Genomic DNA, 17320 nt, shown 5'->3' with positions numbered 1-17320 from the left:
TCTAAATAATTTTTTACAAATGATATCATAATCGATCCTTGATTCTGGTATGTAGATTTGTTTGGTCCTATAAAGAGTGTATATGTATTTAGGTCCATAATTTTATAGAACATAACGAGGATGCTATGTTTACATATAGGGTATTTATAATATCCTACATCATATAGGAAAAAAAAAATTATTAAAACTATATATGCATAAGTTCTTCTTAATCTTATAGACTCGTTTTAAAAGTCATAAGTATCCTATTGGACTCAAAGTAGATAATATCTAGACGACTGAATGTAGATACTTATGCAAAAAGGGAAATATATTTTCAACAAAATTCATATTAAGGTAGATTGATCCGATAGAAAGCTCTTATAAAATTACATGAAAAATCATTTTCATTCTTATTTTTTATTCCATGCTCCAAACATTACCTAAAAGTATAACCAATTTCCAGCAAAGAAATTATATGCAAATATTGATTTACAAGAGAAAAATTGGCCATAGTCATGAAAGCCAACCTGTCACAAAATCATTAAGAAAGAAAAAGAAAGATGGGTTGACCATTTCTTGTGAAAATAAGTGTTTGTTTCCGTTATTCGGTTGGTAGTTACTAAGTATAGGCGCCAAAATAAACAGTCGTGTAACAAAAATCAATCCCACAAAAATGGCCTTATTATTGGGAATGCAAATAGCTGTTTCCGGCTATGACCACTTATAATCCAATCATTAACTTAGAAACCATTGCAGAGGAGAAACGAAGAAAGAGACCATCAAATTTTCTTTTTCTATCTTTTTCAATTCACCCTCCTCCTCACCCAGGAGGGAGATGAAGATGGAAAAGAAACATAGAGGAATTCACATTAATCCTTCAGAATTCTCATCTTCGTCGCCATTTTCATCAATGGCGGCCTCTACTGTCCTCCTGGGTCTATTCTGTGTCTTCTTTGCCAGCACCTTCACCATCACATCTGCTGCCCCAGCCTCCACCTACACCCCACAAGATAGCTACCTCATTGACTGCGGAGGCACCACCTCCTCCCCCCTCCCTGACGGCAGAGTCTTCAAGACTGATCAGCAGGCCGCCCCATACATTTCTTCCGAAGATGATATCCAAATCTCAGTCCCATCTGCAGATGTTCCTTCGCCTATATACTTGACGGCCAGGATCTTTGTCGAGGATACTACTTACAGCTTTCGCATGTCCCGCCCAGGGTGGCATTGGGTTAGGCTTCATTTCTTTCCTATGAATAACACTGAGTTTGATCTCCAGCATGCTGTTTTCTCAGTGTCGACGGATCAGGTGGTTCTTCTCCACAGTTTCAATCTCGATAATAGTACTGAATGGGTCCTCAAGGAGTACCTTGTAAATGTTACCAATGAGCGTTTCACCCTCAAGTTCAGCCCAATGAGGAATTCTGTGGCGTTCGTCAATGCCATTGAGGTGGTTTCAGCTCCGGACATCTTGATCACGGATACCGGCTCGGCTCTTTTCCCTGTCGGGGACTTTTCAGGGCTGTCCTCCTACTCATACCAGGTAGTGTACAGGCTCAACATGGGAGGCCCCTTGATCAATTCTCAGAACGATACACTGGGGAGGACATGGGTGTCTGATCACCCATACCTCAAGTCCGATGTCTTGGCTAAGAGCGTTTCGGTTTCTCCGAGCGTCATCACCTACCCTGAGGGCGAGTCCCCGCTGATAGCACCCCAACTGGTGTATGCCTCAGCTATTCAAATGGCGGATGCCCGGGTTACCAATCCAAACTTCAATGTAACATGGAACTTTAACATTGATCCTTCATTTGGGTACCTTATCCGGATGCATTTCTGCGATATTGTGAGCAAATCTCTCAATGATCTCTACTTCAATGTGTATATCAATGGGAGGATGGCCATTTCTGGGTTGGATTTGTCCACAATCACATCTGCTTTGGCGACTCCTTATTATAAAGATATTGTTGTGAATACTTCCCTGCTGTCTGATCAGCTCACTGTTCAGATTGGTCCGATGAATCAGGACACTGGTTCAGTGAACGCCATTATTAATGGTTTGGAGATCTTGAAGATGAGCAATTCAGTGAATAGTTTGGATGGAGAGTTCGGTGTTGATGGGTCTAAGGCGGAGACTTCAAGTAACCGCAACGCGGTGGCTGCCGTCGGGTTTGCCATGATGTTTGGAGCCTTTGTGGGGCTTGGTGCCATGGTGATTAAGTGGCAGAGAAGGCCTCATGACTGGGAAAAGAGGAACAGCTTTTCTTCATGGTTGCTCCCGCTTCATGCCGGAGACACCAGCTTCATGACAAGCAAGAACTCATTGGGGTCTCATAAGAGCGGCTTCTACTCATCTACTCTAGGCCTAGGTCGATACTTCTCATTCACTGAATTACAGGAAGCAACTAAGAACTTTGATTCAAATGCAATTATAGGAGTTGGTGGGTTCGGCAATGTCTACCTGGGAGAGATCGATGATGGGACCAAAGTTGCTGTCAAGAGAGGAAACCCGCAATCAGAGCAAGGTATCACAGAGTTCCAGACAGAAATTCAGATGTTGTCAAAGCTCAGACACAGGCACTTGGTGTCACTGATTGGGTACTGTGATGAAAACTCAGAGATGATACTGGTGTATGAGTACATGTCCAATGGACCTTTCAGGGATCATTTGTATGGGAAGAACTTGGCTTCATTGTCCTGGAAGCAGAGGCTGGAGATCTGTATCGGGGCGGCTCGCGGCCTTCATTACCTTCACACTGGTGCAGCACAAGGGATCATCCATAGAGACGTTAAGACAACAAACATTTTGCTTGATGACAACTTCATTGCTAAGGTTGCTGATTTTGGGCTGTCCAAAAATGCACCCACCATGGAGCAGGGCCATGTGAGCACAGCAGTGAAGGGGAGCTTCGGGTATCTGGACCCAGAGTATTTCAGGAGGCAGCAGTTGACAGACAAGTCTGATGTGTATTCATTTGGGGTAGTGCTGCTAGAGGCATTGTGTGCAAGGCCTGCCATCAACCCACAACTCCCAAGAGAGCAAGTGAACCTGGCTGAATGGGCAATGCAGTGGAAGAGGAAGGGCTTGCTGGACAAGATCATCGACCCCCTTCTGGCAGGCACCATCAATCCTGAATCAATGAAAAAGTTTGCTGAGGCCGCAGAGAAGTGCCTGGCTGATCATGGTGTTGACAGACCTTCCATGGGAGATGTCCTGTGGAACTTGGAGTATGCTTTGCAGCTACAAGAGGCTTCACTACAAGGAAAGGCCGAGGAAGAAAGCAAACTGTCTGCCGCCCCTGCTCCTGCAGTAGTTCCTCCTACTTCCACAGCCGATAATCGCCCACTGTCCTCACCAGAAGAGAGTAACAATCCAGCTGAAGTTCAGGTCATTGATGAGCACTCAGGAACTGCAATGTTTGCCCAATTTTCTGGGCTCAGTGGTAGATAAAAAAAATCCTAAATATGGTTGACTAATTGAACCATCGTTTAGATCATTATAATTTTGAGCATCCTGTGGGGGATCCTTATTCATGTGTAGTCATGGTGGCTTTACCACTACTTCATGAATGTAACATAGTTAGCATTTCCAAGGTCTGCGGGTTGGCGTTTCTCATCTCATCTTACATAATAATCTGCACTGCTGTATGCTCTTTCCCTTCACTTTGTTTTTCAGCTTTCTCTCTTCTTCCTCCTCTCTCACTCTCTCCTTTCTGTCTCTTCTCTCCTGGGGTACTATCTTGTTCATGGTCCAAGTTGAACTGTGTCATTTGCTTATTTGGTATGATTGATGTACTAATACGGATGGGTGTAACAAGCATATCTATATTACTCATTTAATCTTATACATCATTTACATTATGTGAGAGCCTATCAGTTTGCAATCCATATTCCATTAGACCCTGAAACTAAGTTCTTTGAAATTATGAATCATCCTCCTGCAAGCTGCAGTAAAAGAGAACCATACTAAAATCAACCATGAATGAGTAAAATATGAAGAGAAATATTCTGATTAATTTCACTTTCCACCCATATATACAGCCATACTGATAGAATGGTTATGAGCTAAACGCATCCAACCTTGATATGAATTACATGAATTAAGAATAAGATTGAAATCAGAAATGTTGAAATTGTTTTAGATCACTGGGGGCAACAATTAAACTAAAATTCCACCCAACTAGTGTTCATGTATCCCTGACTTGGATTGTTCAACTAGGACCCAAGTAAAACTAGTATGCGGAAATGAGATTCTGACCCTGACCCAACTTGGACCAGGGTCAGCCATAGCGGCCAAACATTCACCCGCCATCATGGCTGTACCGGTGTTATCTATAACTATATGAATTGCCCATGATGGTCATTGAATGAATGTCTAGGATGTCACAATTGTGGGGTCTTAAATTAGCGTATGAAAGCTGTATCCTGGTATGGACTAATGTGGCGCGCGTGGGGTGTCCCATGCTCCATAATGAGGCACTTTTTGCATCCCAGAAAACTTGTATGGTCCTCCATGGATCAATGTCACAGGACAAGTGGCCAGGAAAGGCCACGAATTTGTCCCGGTTCAAAGCATTGTGTGCCCAACCTAGGCAGTGGGTCTGTCTAAGGCATGACAAAGAGTCAAATACAAACGAAAACAAGCTGAAACTGGTTCAATTCATGGAGCACAAAGTGATGGCAATTGGATCAAGGGCGTGCAAGTGGATGGTTGAGGTCATCTGAGCTCTCTCCTTCATCAATGAAAGACTAAAGTTGGAACATAGATTGTGAATAGATGTGGGGACACAAAGTGGGATGCCTCAAAAAAGTTAGGCCTGTTGAATGAATAAGAGGGAGTGTAGATAAGGATGTGGATGTGTCTCCGTCTATCCTCGGAACCAAAACAATAGACGCAAATCTTTTGAGAGGCTCCAAACCAACCCACTTTTATAGTACTCCTATCCCATGACGTGTGAGCCGGGAGCCCTTATCCCCATTACCATCCCACTTGACGGTTATAGCCCCAACTGTTTTTCTTTTTTCATTTTGAAACTCAAATAAATCTTCACCAGCAGACTCCTTCCTCTATAAATCATCAAAAACCAAACACCTTCTTCTATAATTCCTCACGATCAAACACCCTGTTCTGTCATTGTACTCTATTTTCTGTCTGATAAATTTGATATGGGAGAAGAAATCGAAAACCTGTGTTTTGACATGGGTGCACTGAGGACCAATCTTCCACAGAAGTAAGAACACAAGTTTCCCTTCCTTCTGTGTAGTGTTTGATTCCTTCTGCAGAAGGGTAATTTTTTTCAATGATATATAACCTTTGGAATTTGTGGTTTGCAGGAGAGGGTTGTCGAGGTATTACTCCGGGAAGGCAAGATCCTTCACATCCATAGCAGACGTTCACTGCCTAGAAGATCTAAAGAAAAAAGAACATCCAGCTGCTAAGAAGAGGAAGAAACACTCAAAAAGACAGGATATACAAGCTGCCCCATATCTATGTGGAAGAGTGCCTGGTGGCACCCAATGCACTACACCATGCTTGGGTGTGTGAAACTTTGAGCATTAATGGAAGGATGTAATCCCTATCAGAAATCTTTAGCGAGTTTCTCATCATTCTACATAGATCCATGTAGAAGAGAATGAGTAGAGTCTGGAGTTTTGGCTCCATATCAAAACATGGTAGATTGTTTGGTAATGTAAATGTCAACAGGAATCTGAAATGATGAGCAATTGAACAATTTATGAGATTACCCAATTCCATAGCCAGTTCAACTGCTAGATTTGAAGTGCCAAGATCTGAGAGCAGGGGATAAAAGGGGAGTAAAAGCAGCAATTCAGAACAAAATTTGAAGCCAGGAAAGCCTAGAGAGAGCCCTTTGGAGGGCTAATGCACATGCATATGCTGGAGTCTAACATAATCGTTCCACACCCCATGAACCATCAAAGGGATTTTCCCAACACTGCAGCTCGATCACAATATAAGAGCTCAAATTCAACAAGCAGAAACACTGGAACAGGCGTGGCTGCAAGAAACTCAAGACTACCTTTCACCAGAGAGATACGAACCTATTTTCCAAAATATGGTGTTCTGGGTGGGGACCTGCAACTGAGTAGTCCAAAAAAAAAAAATTGATTCAAATTAAGTGAAATTATATCTTGCAGGCTACTTGATGATTTGGAACAATTTAGATAACCTGGATTAATGCTTTGGTGTATAGGATAGAAAGATTTGGGAATGGTTCCCCTTCAAGTTCATTGTTCGAAAACAGCTCTGATGAGTAGCTTGCACAAATCTAACACCATTAGTTCATTCACTGATTTCCAATCAGCTTACAAGTGTTTCCAACACATTATAACATTCAAATTCTAGTCACACTGACCCTATTAAATTAGGTTAGGAAGAATACACATTGTTGCTACACTTTGGAACAATAAGTGGCAAAAAACAATTACTTGTATCTAACTTAAGCAAAAGACTAAAGTTTGGCGCCTAAAAATGACAATTCCAGAGTTATGAGCAGAAAAGAATCACCATTTTCTCCTAATGGTACAAAATTAGAGTATGAGAACCCCTCCACAACCAACTCCAACAAAGATCTATTGCAACTTTTTCTTCTTGTTGATGTCCAAATTCTCACCATCAAGCATGACAAGAACATCATCATCAGCAACATCAGAAAGATTTGGATTGGTGGCCTTGGAAATCTCACCCACTTTTCTTTTCTTCCCAGTGGGAACGAACTCTATGTCATCATCCTCTTCAGCCTCCACTGGCATTGCAGACGATGCATTCGATGTACTGCTCCCACCGTTGCCCACAGTCTTATTGTCATCCTTTTCTACTCTAGGAGCTTGTGTCCATCCAGAAAGTAGCATGCCATCAGGCTCCTTCTCCTCATCAAATTCCTCTCTGTGAAAAAGGAAATGTGCTTGGAATTTATGTAGTGGAGCAAATATAGCAAATAGCAACAAAATAATAGTTAACAGCCCTATCACATGGTATATCAAACTGGGTTTATCTCTTTTTTTTCCTTGTTTAAGAAAAGAAGGTTGTATGATCTAAACAAATATATTTTGCATGAAGTTGCAAACCAAATTCTTCAAATATTCAATGGGTGACACATGTACAATCTATCATATCACCAAATTTGTTTTATTCTAATCCTTTGAGAGAGCAATGACAGATCTTTTAACATATCTATGGAAGTTCAAACACAATGAAGTTCAATTGAGTGTGAAGGCAAACCTATGCTTAATATTAATATTGCATGTAAACTCCTGTTGAAGGTCTTCAACTGTGAGCATAGTCCCACCAGTAACTGGAGAAGGAAGCTCAGATAGCACCTGATAAAGAAAAAGGAGAGCATATAAACAACATTGTAAATCAGCTAATTGATTTCAGAAGGTCCCAAGCAAATCAATACCATATAAAACAAAGAAGAAGAAATATACCTTCTCAAGGTTTGCAGCATAATTGGCTGCCATATCTTTATCAAGATCATCACCAACTTCATAAAGAAGAGCTGGTCCATGCATAATCAATGGACAATTCATGCCAAGCTTGGCCTTAACAATCTTTTCAACGAAGTCCCGTAACTTTGAGCGGTGAGTATTAACTTCGAGCAATAAAGGTGTCTACTTGCAATCATTTTGCATGTTATCAGAATATAGGTATTGACTAGAATATATTATTGGGACAAATTCAGGGGAAAGGATATTAAACATACCTCAGAACAAACATAGCAGGATTTGTTAGGTTCAAATGGTTCCACTGGCATAAGAAGCATCTTTCTCGATGGATGTTCAAGACAATATGTCATCCTATGTAGATATTCAGATCAGATCAGAGGACATTTGCCCCAAGAAATACAATGAAACTTTGGAGGGCATACTGTAATTACTTTTAGAAATAGAATCCTTTCAATCTAATTTACTAAAAATAAAATAATACAATAATAAAAATGAATAAGAAATATAATGAATGGAATTTATCATGGTATTGGCAAGTTGCATATATCTTGGAATTTGAGCATCACTACAAGGAACAGACCACTAGCGCTAAATAAACCCAATAAAATGTACATGCCCTTGGGAGATGGTTTTTTTCCATTCTTTACGCCTTTTTTTTCTCCTTTTTTATGTAAGTGTCAAAAGTCATACATCTTTTCAAGTTGATGCTCACACTATCAGCCACTTATTGAGCTCAGAATCTTAATACAAGCATCTTGTCAAGTTTCAGCAGCATCAGCACAGCAACAAGCAAGTGCTAGTGGGCAATACATGCAAAGTAAACGGTATTCAATGCAAACAGACTATCCTAGACCAACAAACAGTGCCATTAATACACATCAAGAACTACTTCAGAAATAATTCCTTGCCATCCCTAACAATATGAAATACAGAGAAATTTTCAGAATTTATCAAAATCACTTGGAAATAAAAAGACAGGTAGAATAGATGAACGATATAGGGCATACCTGTAGTTGTTTGCATCCCTTTGCAGCACCTTAATTGCCTCAATCACAATCAAGCCAGCAATAACAGCATTTGTTGTTGCAACAGCGTGCACAATATTCCCAGCGATACCTTTTGCTTCAAAAAGGCTATGCAATGGAATCCCAAAAGAAGCAGCACGGATATTCGCTGCAGCAGTAACAAATTCTACAGCCAACTGATCATCTTTATCGAAACTCAGGTTTCCGATCTCCTGACAAAATATTTGAGAAACAGATCATCAGTGTTGATCAGAAAGAGAAAATGTAAGCGATTGAGAGAAATCCAATGGCTGAATTCAACCTTCTTCAAAAGCATGGGGAACTGGACAAACCTTCTCTCTCTTCCCAAAAAATAGTTTGAGAGCCTCAAGAAAGATTCTTGAATTTTCTAGGAGGCTCCATATATCCTGTGGATTCTTCAGACCCAGAGATGCCATGGCAGACACTGATAATGGATCATCAGTTGCACAATTTTTATCCATATTTCCATTCTGTTGACTTGGTTCCTCAGGAAAGACATCTCTGCTATATAAGGGCTTTGGTCTATTACGGTTTTTCCAAGTCTCTTCATTAGATAAAGCAACTCCAATGTTATAACCAAACACATGATCATATATTCGCTTTGCATATTCATCAATGCCTTCATCATTTTGACGTTCAAAAACATCCTCTGCTTGCTGTGATGAGCTGGCAGCATTACTAGAACGCGCATTTAGGTCATTTTCCTGATTCTTGTCTCCAAATAACTTCGCAAAAAGTAGGTCTTTTGCCCATACAATGCAATGTACAAACTGCAAAAGTACAAACAATCATCATAAACTTGGGGCTAATGTTGAGCAAAAGTTGACTTGACAATTATAATGTGAATCAAGCATCATATTTCCTACTTTGAACCACCTCCATTTAAAATTATCTTTTAATATATTTTGCCTTCATGTTCATGAAATGAACCCCCAAAATGATCATCAGTGACCATGACATTACAAGAAGTGAAAATGCAAGTTTCCATGCACTTTCTGGTGAAAAGTAAAGGCTTTCATTCACAATAAAATATTGTCAATCAAAAGATTCAAATTTCCAAATAAAACAACTTGCATTACAGTACCTTGGATGGGGTACTAGTAATAGTACAGACGGGATATGTCTTTGGAGTGGGCTTTGGCTGGCACTCATAGCACTCTGTTTTACCCTTCACATGTACAGTAACCTGCTTCCCATAAGTTGGCCAAATAAAATCACTATAAGAACCATATACACATATCAGTACATAATATGCCATATCACAAATGTAAGCTTATAGAAAACAAGGATAGCAGAGCCATTAATTAAATTGGCACAATTAGATGACATATATATATATATATATATATATATATATATATATATATAGAGAGAGAGAGAGAGAGAGAGAGAGAGAGAGAGAGAGAGAGGGAGGGAGGGAGATTTTACAATTTTGATGTTATAAAATAAATCCAGAAGAAATGAATGTTATAGATGTGATTCATAGCCAACTGCTGAGGAAGCTTTGATCTTAAAAATGCGTCCTGATCTCCAAACTATCTGTTAGCTCTTTGGTAACTTATTGGTAGATAAAATAACAGAAAAAAAAAATTCCCTTTTTTACAAACAGCAGTTCACATGCATATATGTATGTATATGTGTATTTGTGTATGTGCGTATGTATGTATATATATTAAGCTGAAAATTTATATACAGATCTCCATAATCAAATATGCATGCATTCATAATCAACATTATGCATACTCAATCAACATAAGTAATTTTGATTCCATTAAGAATAAATAATTCAAAGAAACAACTAACAACAGCATATCATCACCTGTCCAAGGAACCCAGTTGTTCCACTTTCAACCAAAGGTACATCAGATGCCAAGCAAAGGCGGTTCACATGTCGCCTCGCGTCTAAATTGTCAAGACCATTGAGAACAACATTAAATTGCTTAAAGAAGTCCACATTGAAGTCAGGGTCCTTGACATTTGCATGATATGACGTAATGCTTATATGAGGCCTAAATCTTAAGACTGCATCCCGAGCAACCTAATTGATAAATTGATGAAATAGATTGTACAACAGAAAAACTCCCATGCAAGCTGAGGACGAAAAGTGCAAATAAATATACTCACCTTGGCCTTCGATTGCCCAACATGTGATTGCCGAAATAAAAACTGTCTATTAAGGTTACTCACTTCTATAGTGTCCATGTCAATCTGCATATGGATACCAACAAACAGATTAATAATCATAAAAACGAAGCAAAAACTCAAAGAAAGAACAGTGTGCAACAGTACATTTGTAGCACAAACTAAAGAAAATTCCACAGCATCATACTTAAACCCACATTGACAAGGTGATGTCACAGGAAATGGAGAACAATATATTTTCAAATGCTACTCCAAAAAAAATAAATTCCTTTAGGGAGTTGGGAAGATCAAACGGATAGGCTTTGTAACTAGAAATGCTAGCTAATAAGTAAAACATGATACCACCATCAAGGTTTTCAAAGGCATTTTTCAGGCGCACCTCAGGGTGAGGTGTGACAAAAACACCTTGAGGCATTGATGAAAAAAGTGAAACTCTAAAAAGGCGTACACCTTTCACAGTGAGGCGGGGCAAAAACACCTTGAGGTGTTGAAGAAAAAGTGGAACTCCAGAAAGGCGCACGCCTTTCACAGTGAGGTGTGGCTAGGGCATGCATTGGATGCACCTTTTATGCACCCAGGAGTGAGGCATACACCTCTGTGGACCTTTGTAACTCAGGTGGTCATGTTAAAAAACAAAACTTGAAGAAGATATCATCATTTTAACACGAAAATACCATAGAGAGTGAGTGAGACTTGAGAATAGAAACAGGAAATGGAAGAAAAACCCTAATCCTAGATTTGTGAAACCTTTACCTCACAATCGTGGCTTCTCACTTCAGCAACACACTCTCATCTGATGGGACCTTCTCCGTCTCGCCCCTTTCCTTTCTCCTTAATCCTTTCTACTTTCTTCTCAATCCACACCTTCCCCACCACGACCTGACCTTTTTTTTTTTTTTTTTTTTTTGTGAGGTATGGGGGGGAGGGGGGGAGGACGCCAAGATATTGTTTTATTGTTTTTAGATCTCCACCACCACACCTTCTCCACCATGACCGCATTTTTACATCTTGTTTTATTGCTTTTAGTTTGACCACATGACCACTTACCTCCCCTTACTAGTGTGTCCAATTTCCACTCTCACCTTTCATCATTTTTTTTTCTTTTTTTTCTAATGGAAAGTTGTAAAATTATATGAATAATTAGGTCTTTATATTTATCTTAATAATTAGTTATGCTAATATTTAATTTTAAAAAAATTCTCTTATGTTCTAAAATAATTATGCAATTTATTTAAAATTATTTATGTAATTATTTTTACATATTTATTAATCATAAAAATTAGGGTTTCAAAATGCTTATGCCTCAACGCTTCAAGGCTTACGACTCGCATCACACTTTCGCTTTTAAAAACTTTGATCACCATTAAGAAGCAACACTTCAAACAACCTATGCTAAGACCATTACCATAGCTTGGGCTCCTAGAAGACATAGCCACCATAACCACAAGCCCCTTACCAACTCTAAGAACATGTCAATATCATAGCAGCTGTCACCACAACACATAGATAGCATCACTGAAACATCAACCACATATCATGTCCACACAACTGCTTCCCTAGTTGCCACCACATCTCACCACTACCTCAAGCAACTCACCACCTCTAGAACTCTACCACAACCTCCAAAATATCAATACTCAACTGTTCTAACATTTCATAGCACTAGCACCCTTGCCTTCTCTGTGTCTGACACCATTGCAAAGCCAACCCCAATATCAGCCTTTCTAGGGGCTAAAAGCCATGATCCCTAACCCAGCAAGCAAACAACTGCTTCTCGCACCCCCACATTCTCCCCACTTCACAGTCATATTTTCAGCACTCCTCTCTTCCAAAAGGGCCCACTGCCACAGCCCCTACTCCAGCAACCCAAACAACCACTGCCCCAAACCCTGACCCCCTCTCCAACGGGTAGTCAGCACTCCTGGACCATCACCACTCCATTGCCTATGAAAGCCTATTCCTCCACCATCGCTATCATGCTTCTGTCACTATCAAATTTAACTCTGTTCCAAAAACAATTCTAATCCTAGAGCCATGACCAAAACAATGGTATCACATCTTCCCATTTCTGAAATTTTATTCTTTTCAAAAGAGAATTATCTTAAACAAAAGTTTTATCCGGTAACAAAAAATAAAATCAGGAATTGCACTCACTCCATCCTTGCAGTAGAACTTTTCGGATTGCCATGTGACTTATGGAGAAAGGAAGAAATTGATGAAAACCCTCTTTTCATTATCATTCAACGAATTCTAGAGAAAGAAAAGAAATCTACAATGCAATTCTGGCTGTGAGAGAAAGAAGGGAAAATCTACCTAAACCAAATAGCTGAGTTAAGGTAGTTGAATTCAGGTTCTGGTTTTCGCAGGTTCCAAATGAGTAAAAAATCCAATACTTACAATATGAATTTCATTTATCTTCATACCTTTTATTGGCACCCAAACAAAGCATTAAACAAATCAAAGTTTCACATAAGACATTTTTCCATAGGGTCAAACCACACACTTAGGACCACTAAGCCCTTCAAGCCAACATCAAGCGTGGACTTAAACATTAAATCACACTGTTTAAACCCTAAAACTCTAAAAAAAATCCTGGCAAATCAGTTTAATACAAAATTGCCAAAGCTCAATTAATAAAAATTAATTCATTAAATTAACAAAATGATAATTGTATAATATGAATATGATGGAATCCAATACCTAGACCAACTAGCTGAAGTACGCTGAGTTTGGTTGAGGTTCTGGTTTCCTCTTGGAATAAATTTATTTTACTACCTTTACCCAGCACCCAAACACAACAATTAAAAACATAATACTTCCCATAAAATACTTTCCCAGGGTTAACAGAGCCTTAAGAACAACTAAACACTTCAAACTCAGCACATCAAACTTTGAATCAAACACTAAATTACTGTTTGAACCCTACAACACACTAAACATACTAAACTTGATTAACAAAAGTTCATTCATTACTTTAACCAACTAAAATGCATACAGTATGAATTATTTCAAACTCAGATGCCAAACAAAATAGCTGAAGTGCTCTAGTTAAATTGAGGTCCTGGTTTCTTAGGTCTTGGAAAAATACCTGAAACCTCACTTTGATTTATTTTCCTACCTTTCCCCAGCACCCAGAGAAAGCATTAACAAACCAAAGGCTCCCTTAACAGTCAAACAGACCCTTGGGTGACAAAACTTCCAACTGAGCACTAGGCCACACTCTTTAAACCCTAAAATTCATACAAAACCCAAACAGACGATCAATAGAAAATTACTAAAACCCAATTAATATAAATTTATTCATTAAATAGCCAACCGAAATGCTTAGATATGTATATCTTCGTGCCCAATACCTAGACCATATAGCTGAATTAGGTTGATTTGAGTTGAAGTTCTGGTTTTCTCAGGTTCCCAAAAGGGGAAAAAAAAAAGGTAAGAATCTACTTTCATTTACCTTCCTACATTTTTCCAGCACCCAAGCGAAACATCAAAATCCAATTAAAAAAAATTTTCCCATAGTCAAACAGACCCTTATGACCACTAAACCCAACACACCAAACAACGAACTGAACACTAAATCAGTCTTTAAACCCTAAATCTCACAAAAACCCTAGCAACCCTCCACAAACACAAAAGCTACAGAAACCTAATTAACAAAAACAAATTCATCAGGAAAAAAAACAAGGAACCCAACTGGCACACTTACAATATGAATATCTTCAAACCCAGAAAGGGCTAGAGTCTTGAGAAGCTCGCACCCTATTCCCCCCGCCCCTACCATCAAAACCTTCGCGCCCTGCACAAAAACTCAAAATTTAGACCCAAAAATACAAGAAAATAAAAGGACGGACGAAATTATGAAGTGCTGTTGGAAAGATTTGAGCACCTTTATTGCAGGAGAGCGTTGATGAGAGGCCATTGGAGGAGAGACAGCAGATGGGTGAAGTTGAGGTTGAAGTGGAAGGTGGGTGTTGTGGCATGAGATGTGAGAAAGAGTTATTGGGTCTTTGGGTGGGTGGGTGGGTTGGTTTGTGGAGAATCGAACCCGAACGTGAGAAATGGGTGCGGAATCTAGGGTGTCGCGGTCGATCAAAGGGCGGCTCAGCGGCGCCAATAAAGGAGAAGACCTCTTATCTCTCTCTCTCTCTCCGTCGATGCAGTGAAGAAATTAAATTCTATTATTATAAGATGGTGTTTGGATGGCGTCTTTAATAAGCCTTTTCCACTTGGAAATTTGATTAATTTCACGTGCTTCAAAGCATCTCTCTCCCCACCCAACCCTTTGGCTTTCTCCTAAAGTGCTTTTTCTACTTCATGTCAAGCCCGATTTTCCAAGACCCACAAGGATTAAAAATCAACCTTATGCCCCTATTTGGATATATATAATTGAAGAGTAAGGATATTTAAGACCACTAGTTCTAGCGGTCAACTCGATTCTTTCAAATTGTTTATTATTATTAAAAAAATATAACAAAAATAAAATACAAGCTCATTTTATAGCATCAACGATATATATGATAGAAAAATTGAATCATATTAAATTTATTTAAAATTAATTTTACTTCTCATCGATCAAATTTAAGTTAATAATAATATAACGATTAGTACATAGGGAGACAAACGCCCCTTAAAATTTTGACAAAAAATTATAAGGATCTAAGTCGCGATATTTACAGATTAAAATACTTTTTTGTTTAATCCTTTCAATGGTTGATTATCGTTAAGCTATATAATCATTTTATCATATATTTGATGTGTATTTAAATAAATTTGTATATCCTAACCTCTTGAGCTTTTTTTTTTTTTTTTTGCTCTATCGTTTAAAGCTATGCCGCCATTCCGATTATTGAATAAATTGAATCCAATCATTTCTTCTATCAAAGTAGCTTTAACTAGATTGTCTTGCTATTAGTAAGATTTGATGTCTTATCAATGAAATGACACTTGAAAGTTTGTGAGTTATAACATTATTGGAAGTTTTGTGCGTTATGACATGAGATAAAACAATAAATCAATATCAAATGATATAATGTGTAAATTAATCTAAGTGGAAGGTAGGGAATGTAAAATAGGTTATTATAATTTAGGATATAACTCCCACGAAAACTTAGTAGTCCACTTAACAACATGTGATCTTAAAAATCACTTTTCATATTTTTAACACTTAAAATTTTTTATCATTTAAGTATTATAAAGATTAAAAATGTTTTTTATAATTACTATCAAATACAAATATAACATAATTTTCATTTCTCAAAACTTCGACCCAAGTCGATGCTTACCTCGTGTCTAACCTTAATTAGAATTTATTTTTTAAAGATTGTGTTTGGTAAGATTTTTATTTGAAGTATTTTTAGTGAAAGTGTTTCAAAAAAAAAATAATTGATCAAGTGTTTCTCAAAAAAAACACTATAAGTAATTTTCAACACTACAAGTATTTTTTTCAAAAATTTTAAAATATTTATTAAATTTTGTTAAATACTTTTTAATTTATTTATAAGAACATTTTTTAAAAGCGTTTCTCATAATTATTGTCACATGGATTTTCAAAGTGTGTTTGATAATGATTCTACTCCAAGTGTTTTTGGTAAAATTATTGTATCTTGAAGTGTTTTTGGAAAAAAAATAAAAACACTATTAGGTCGTTTTATAGTGATTGTGAGAAATGTTTTTAGTATAAAAAAAATGTTTTTGAAAAAAAATTAAAAGTGTGTTTGATAATGATTTTAAGAAACGATTTTAGTATTTTTAACAATTTGAATGATAAAAATTTTCAAATGTCAAAAAGGTTAGAAATATTTTTTAAACTCGTTGCCAAACAGGTTCTAAGTGTTTGGTAAAATTTAAGAAACGTTTTTAAAAATCACTTATAATGTTAAAAAAATAGTTGAAGTGTTTTTTCTTAGAAACATTTTTACTAAAAATACTTTTAAGTAAAAACATTGTCAAGGAATAAACATTACAATTGATTTTTTTAGATTTTTAAAAGCGTTTCTAAATTTTGCCAATATCCAATTTTTTTTAAAAAAAATATTTTTTAAACTAAAAGTATTTCTTATAATCATTATCAAATGGATTTTAAGAGTGTTTTTTTTACAGTAATTCTAAAAAATATTTATAGTCTTTTTAATGCTTAAAAATTTTTAAGTTCGGCTAAAATCAAATTAGTATTCGTATGTTCAAGTTTGATCAAGTTGAATCTAGACTAGAGAAAAAATAATAATAAGAAAGCAAGTGAATTTTTCATTTATTTAATAAATAATTTGAATATTAGATTATTCATGTTATTAAATCAACAAATTATCAAATAATAATAATAACAAGAAATTTGGATTGCTAGAACTTCCATCCAAGCCCAACATGATTTGAGTTGAAGCTGATAATTTTCTGCAATGGTTTAGTACAAACAGCAAATTAAGCTTATAGAGAACAAATTAGACAATTTTTTTTCCAAGTTATTATTTTATTTACTATGATTTACTAACTAAAATAATTTAAATCCTATCAAAATAACAAACATTATTCTCTCTTAAAGCAATTTTGTGATAAAAAAAAGATTTTATTATTTCAATATGATTATTGAAGACTGATAGTATCATCATTATTGAAAAAGGACCATTATTGGGAAATAAATGTCCTTCACTCCTAGGCCATCTGTGCACTGCCACGTGTTTAAGGAAAGACAC

The 17320-nt window shown here is 37.3% G+C and overlaps 2 protein-coding genes and 1 long non-coding RNA gene across 4 annotated transcripts; 2 read left to right on the top strand and 1 right to left on the bottom strand.

Annotated features, from left to right (window-relative positions):
- Positions 1-748: 748 nt before the first annotated feature.
- On the top strand, positions 749-3742 carry LOC100265813 (probable receptor-like protein kinase At4g39110). Its single transcript, XM_002280147.5, has one exon. The coding sequence runs from the start codon at positions 818-820 to the stop codon at positions 3431-3433; it is 2616 nt and encodes an 871-aa protein (XP_002280183.3). The 5' UTR covers positions 749-817; the 3' UTR covers positions 3434-3742.
- A 1074-nt stretch (positions 3743-4816) lies between these two features.
- Positions 4817-5738, top strand: LOC100248701 (uncharacterized). Its single transcript, XR_784818.3, has 2 exons — positions 4817-5213; positions 5317-5738. It is a non-coding gene; the product is annotated as an uncharacterized LOC100248701 (long non-coding RNA).
- A 521-nt stretch (positions 5739-6259) lies between these two features.
- Positions 6260-14948, bottom strand: LOC100253801 (SUMO-activating enzyme subunit 2). 2 transcript variants are annotated; one of them, XM_002283493.5, is made up of 11 exons: positions 14521-14948; positions 14341-14430; positions 10617-10700; positions 10312-10530; positions 9577-9678; positions 8804-9262; positions 8454-8683; positions 7704-7797; positions 7429-7611; positions 7223-7320; positions 6260-6886 (listed from the first exon to the last, which is right to left on the bottom strand). In XM_002283493.5, exons 1-11 carry the CDS (start codon positions 14551-14553, stop codon positions 6574-6576), a joined length of 1905 nt encoding a protein of 634 aa, XP_002283529.1. In that variant the 5' UTR covers positions 14554-14948; the 3' UTR covers positions 6260-6573. The 2 variants fall into 2 exon arrangements, with proteins under 2 accessions (XP_002283529.1, XP_059591808.1); XM_059735825.1 differs by lacking the exons at positions 14341-14430; positions 14521-14948 and adding an exon at positions 13723-13833.
- Between the last annotated feature and the right edge of the window lie 2372 nt (positions 14949-17320).

This window comes from Vitis vinifera, chromosome 3 (assembly GCF_030704535.1).
Source record: "Vitis vinifera cultivar Pinot Noir 40024 chromosome 3, ASM3070453v1".
Classification (NCBI taxonomy): Eukaryota; Viridiplantae; Streptophyta; class Magnoliopsida; order Vitales; family Vitaceae; genus Vitis; species Vitis vinifera.
The sequence above is the reverse complement of the archived record's forward strand: the minus strand, read 5'-3'. Positions and strand labels throughout refer to the sequence as shown.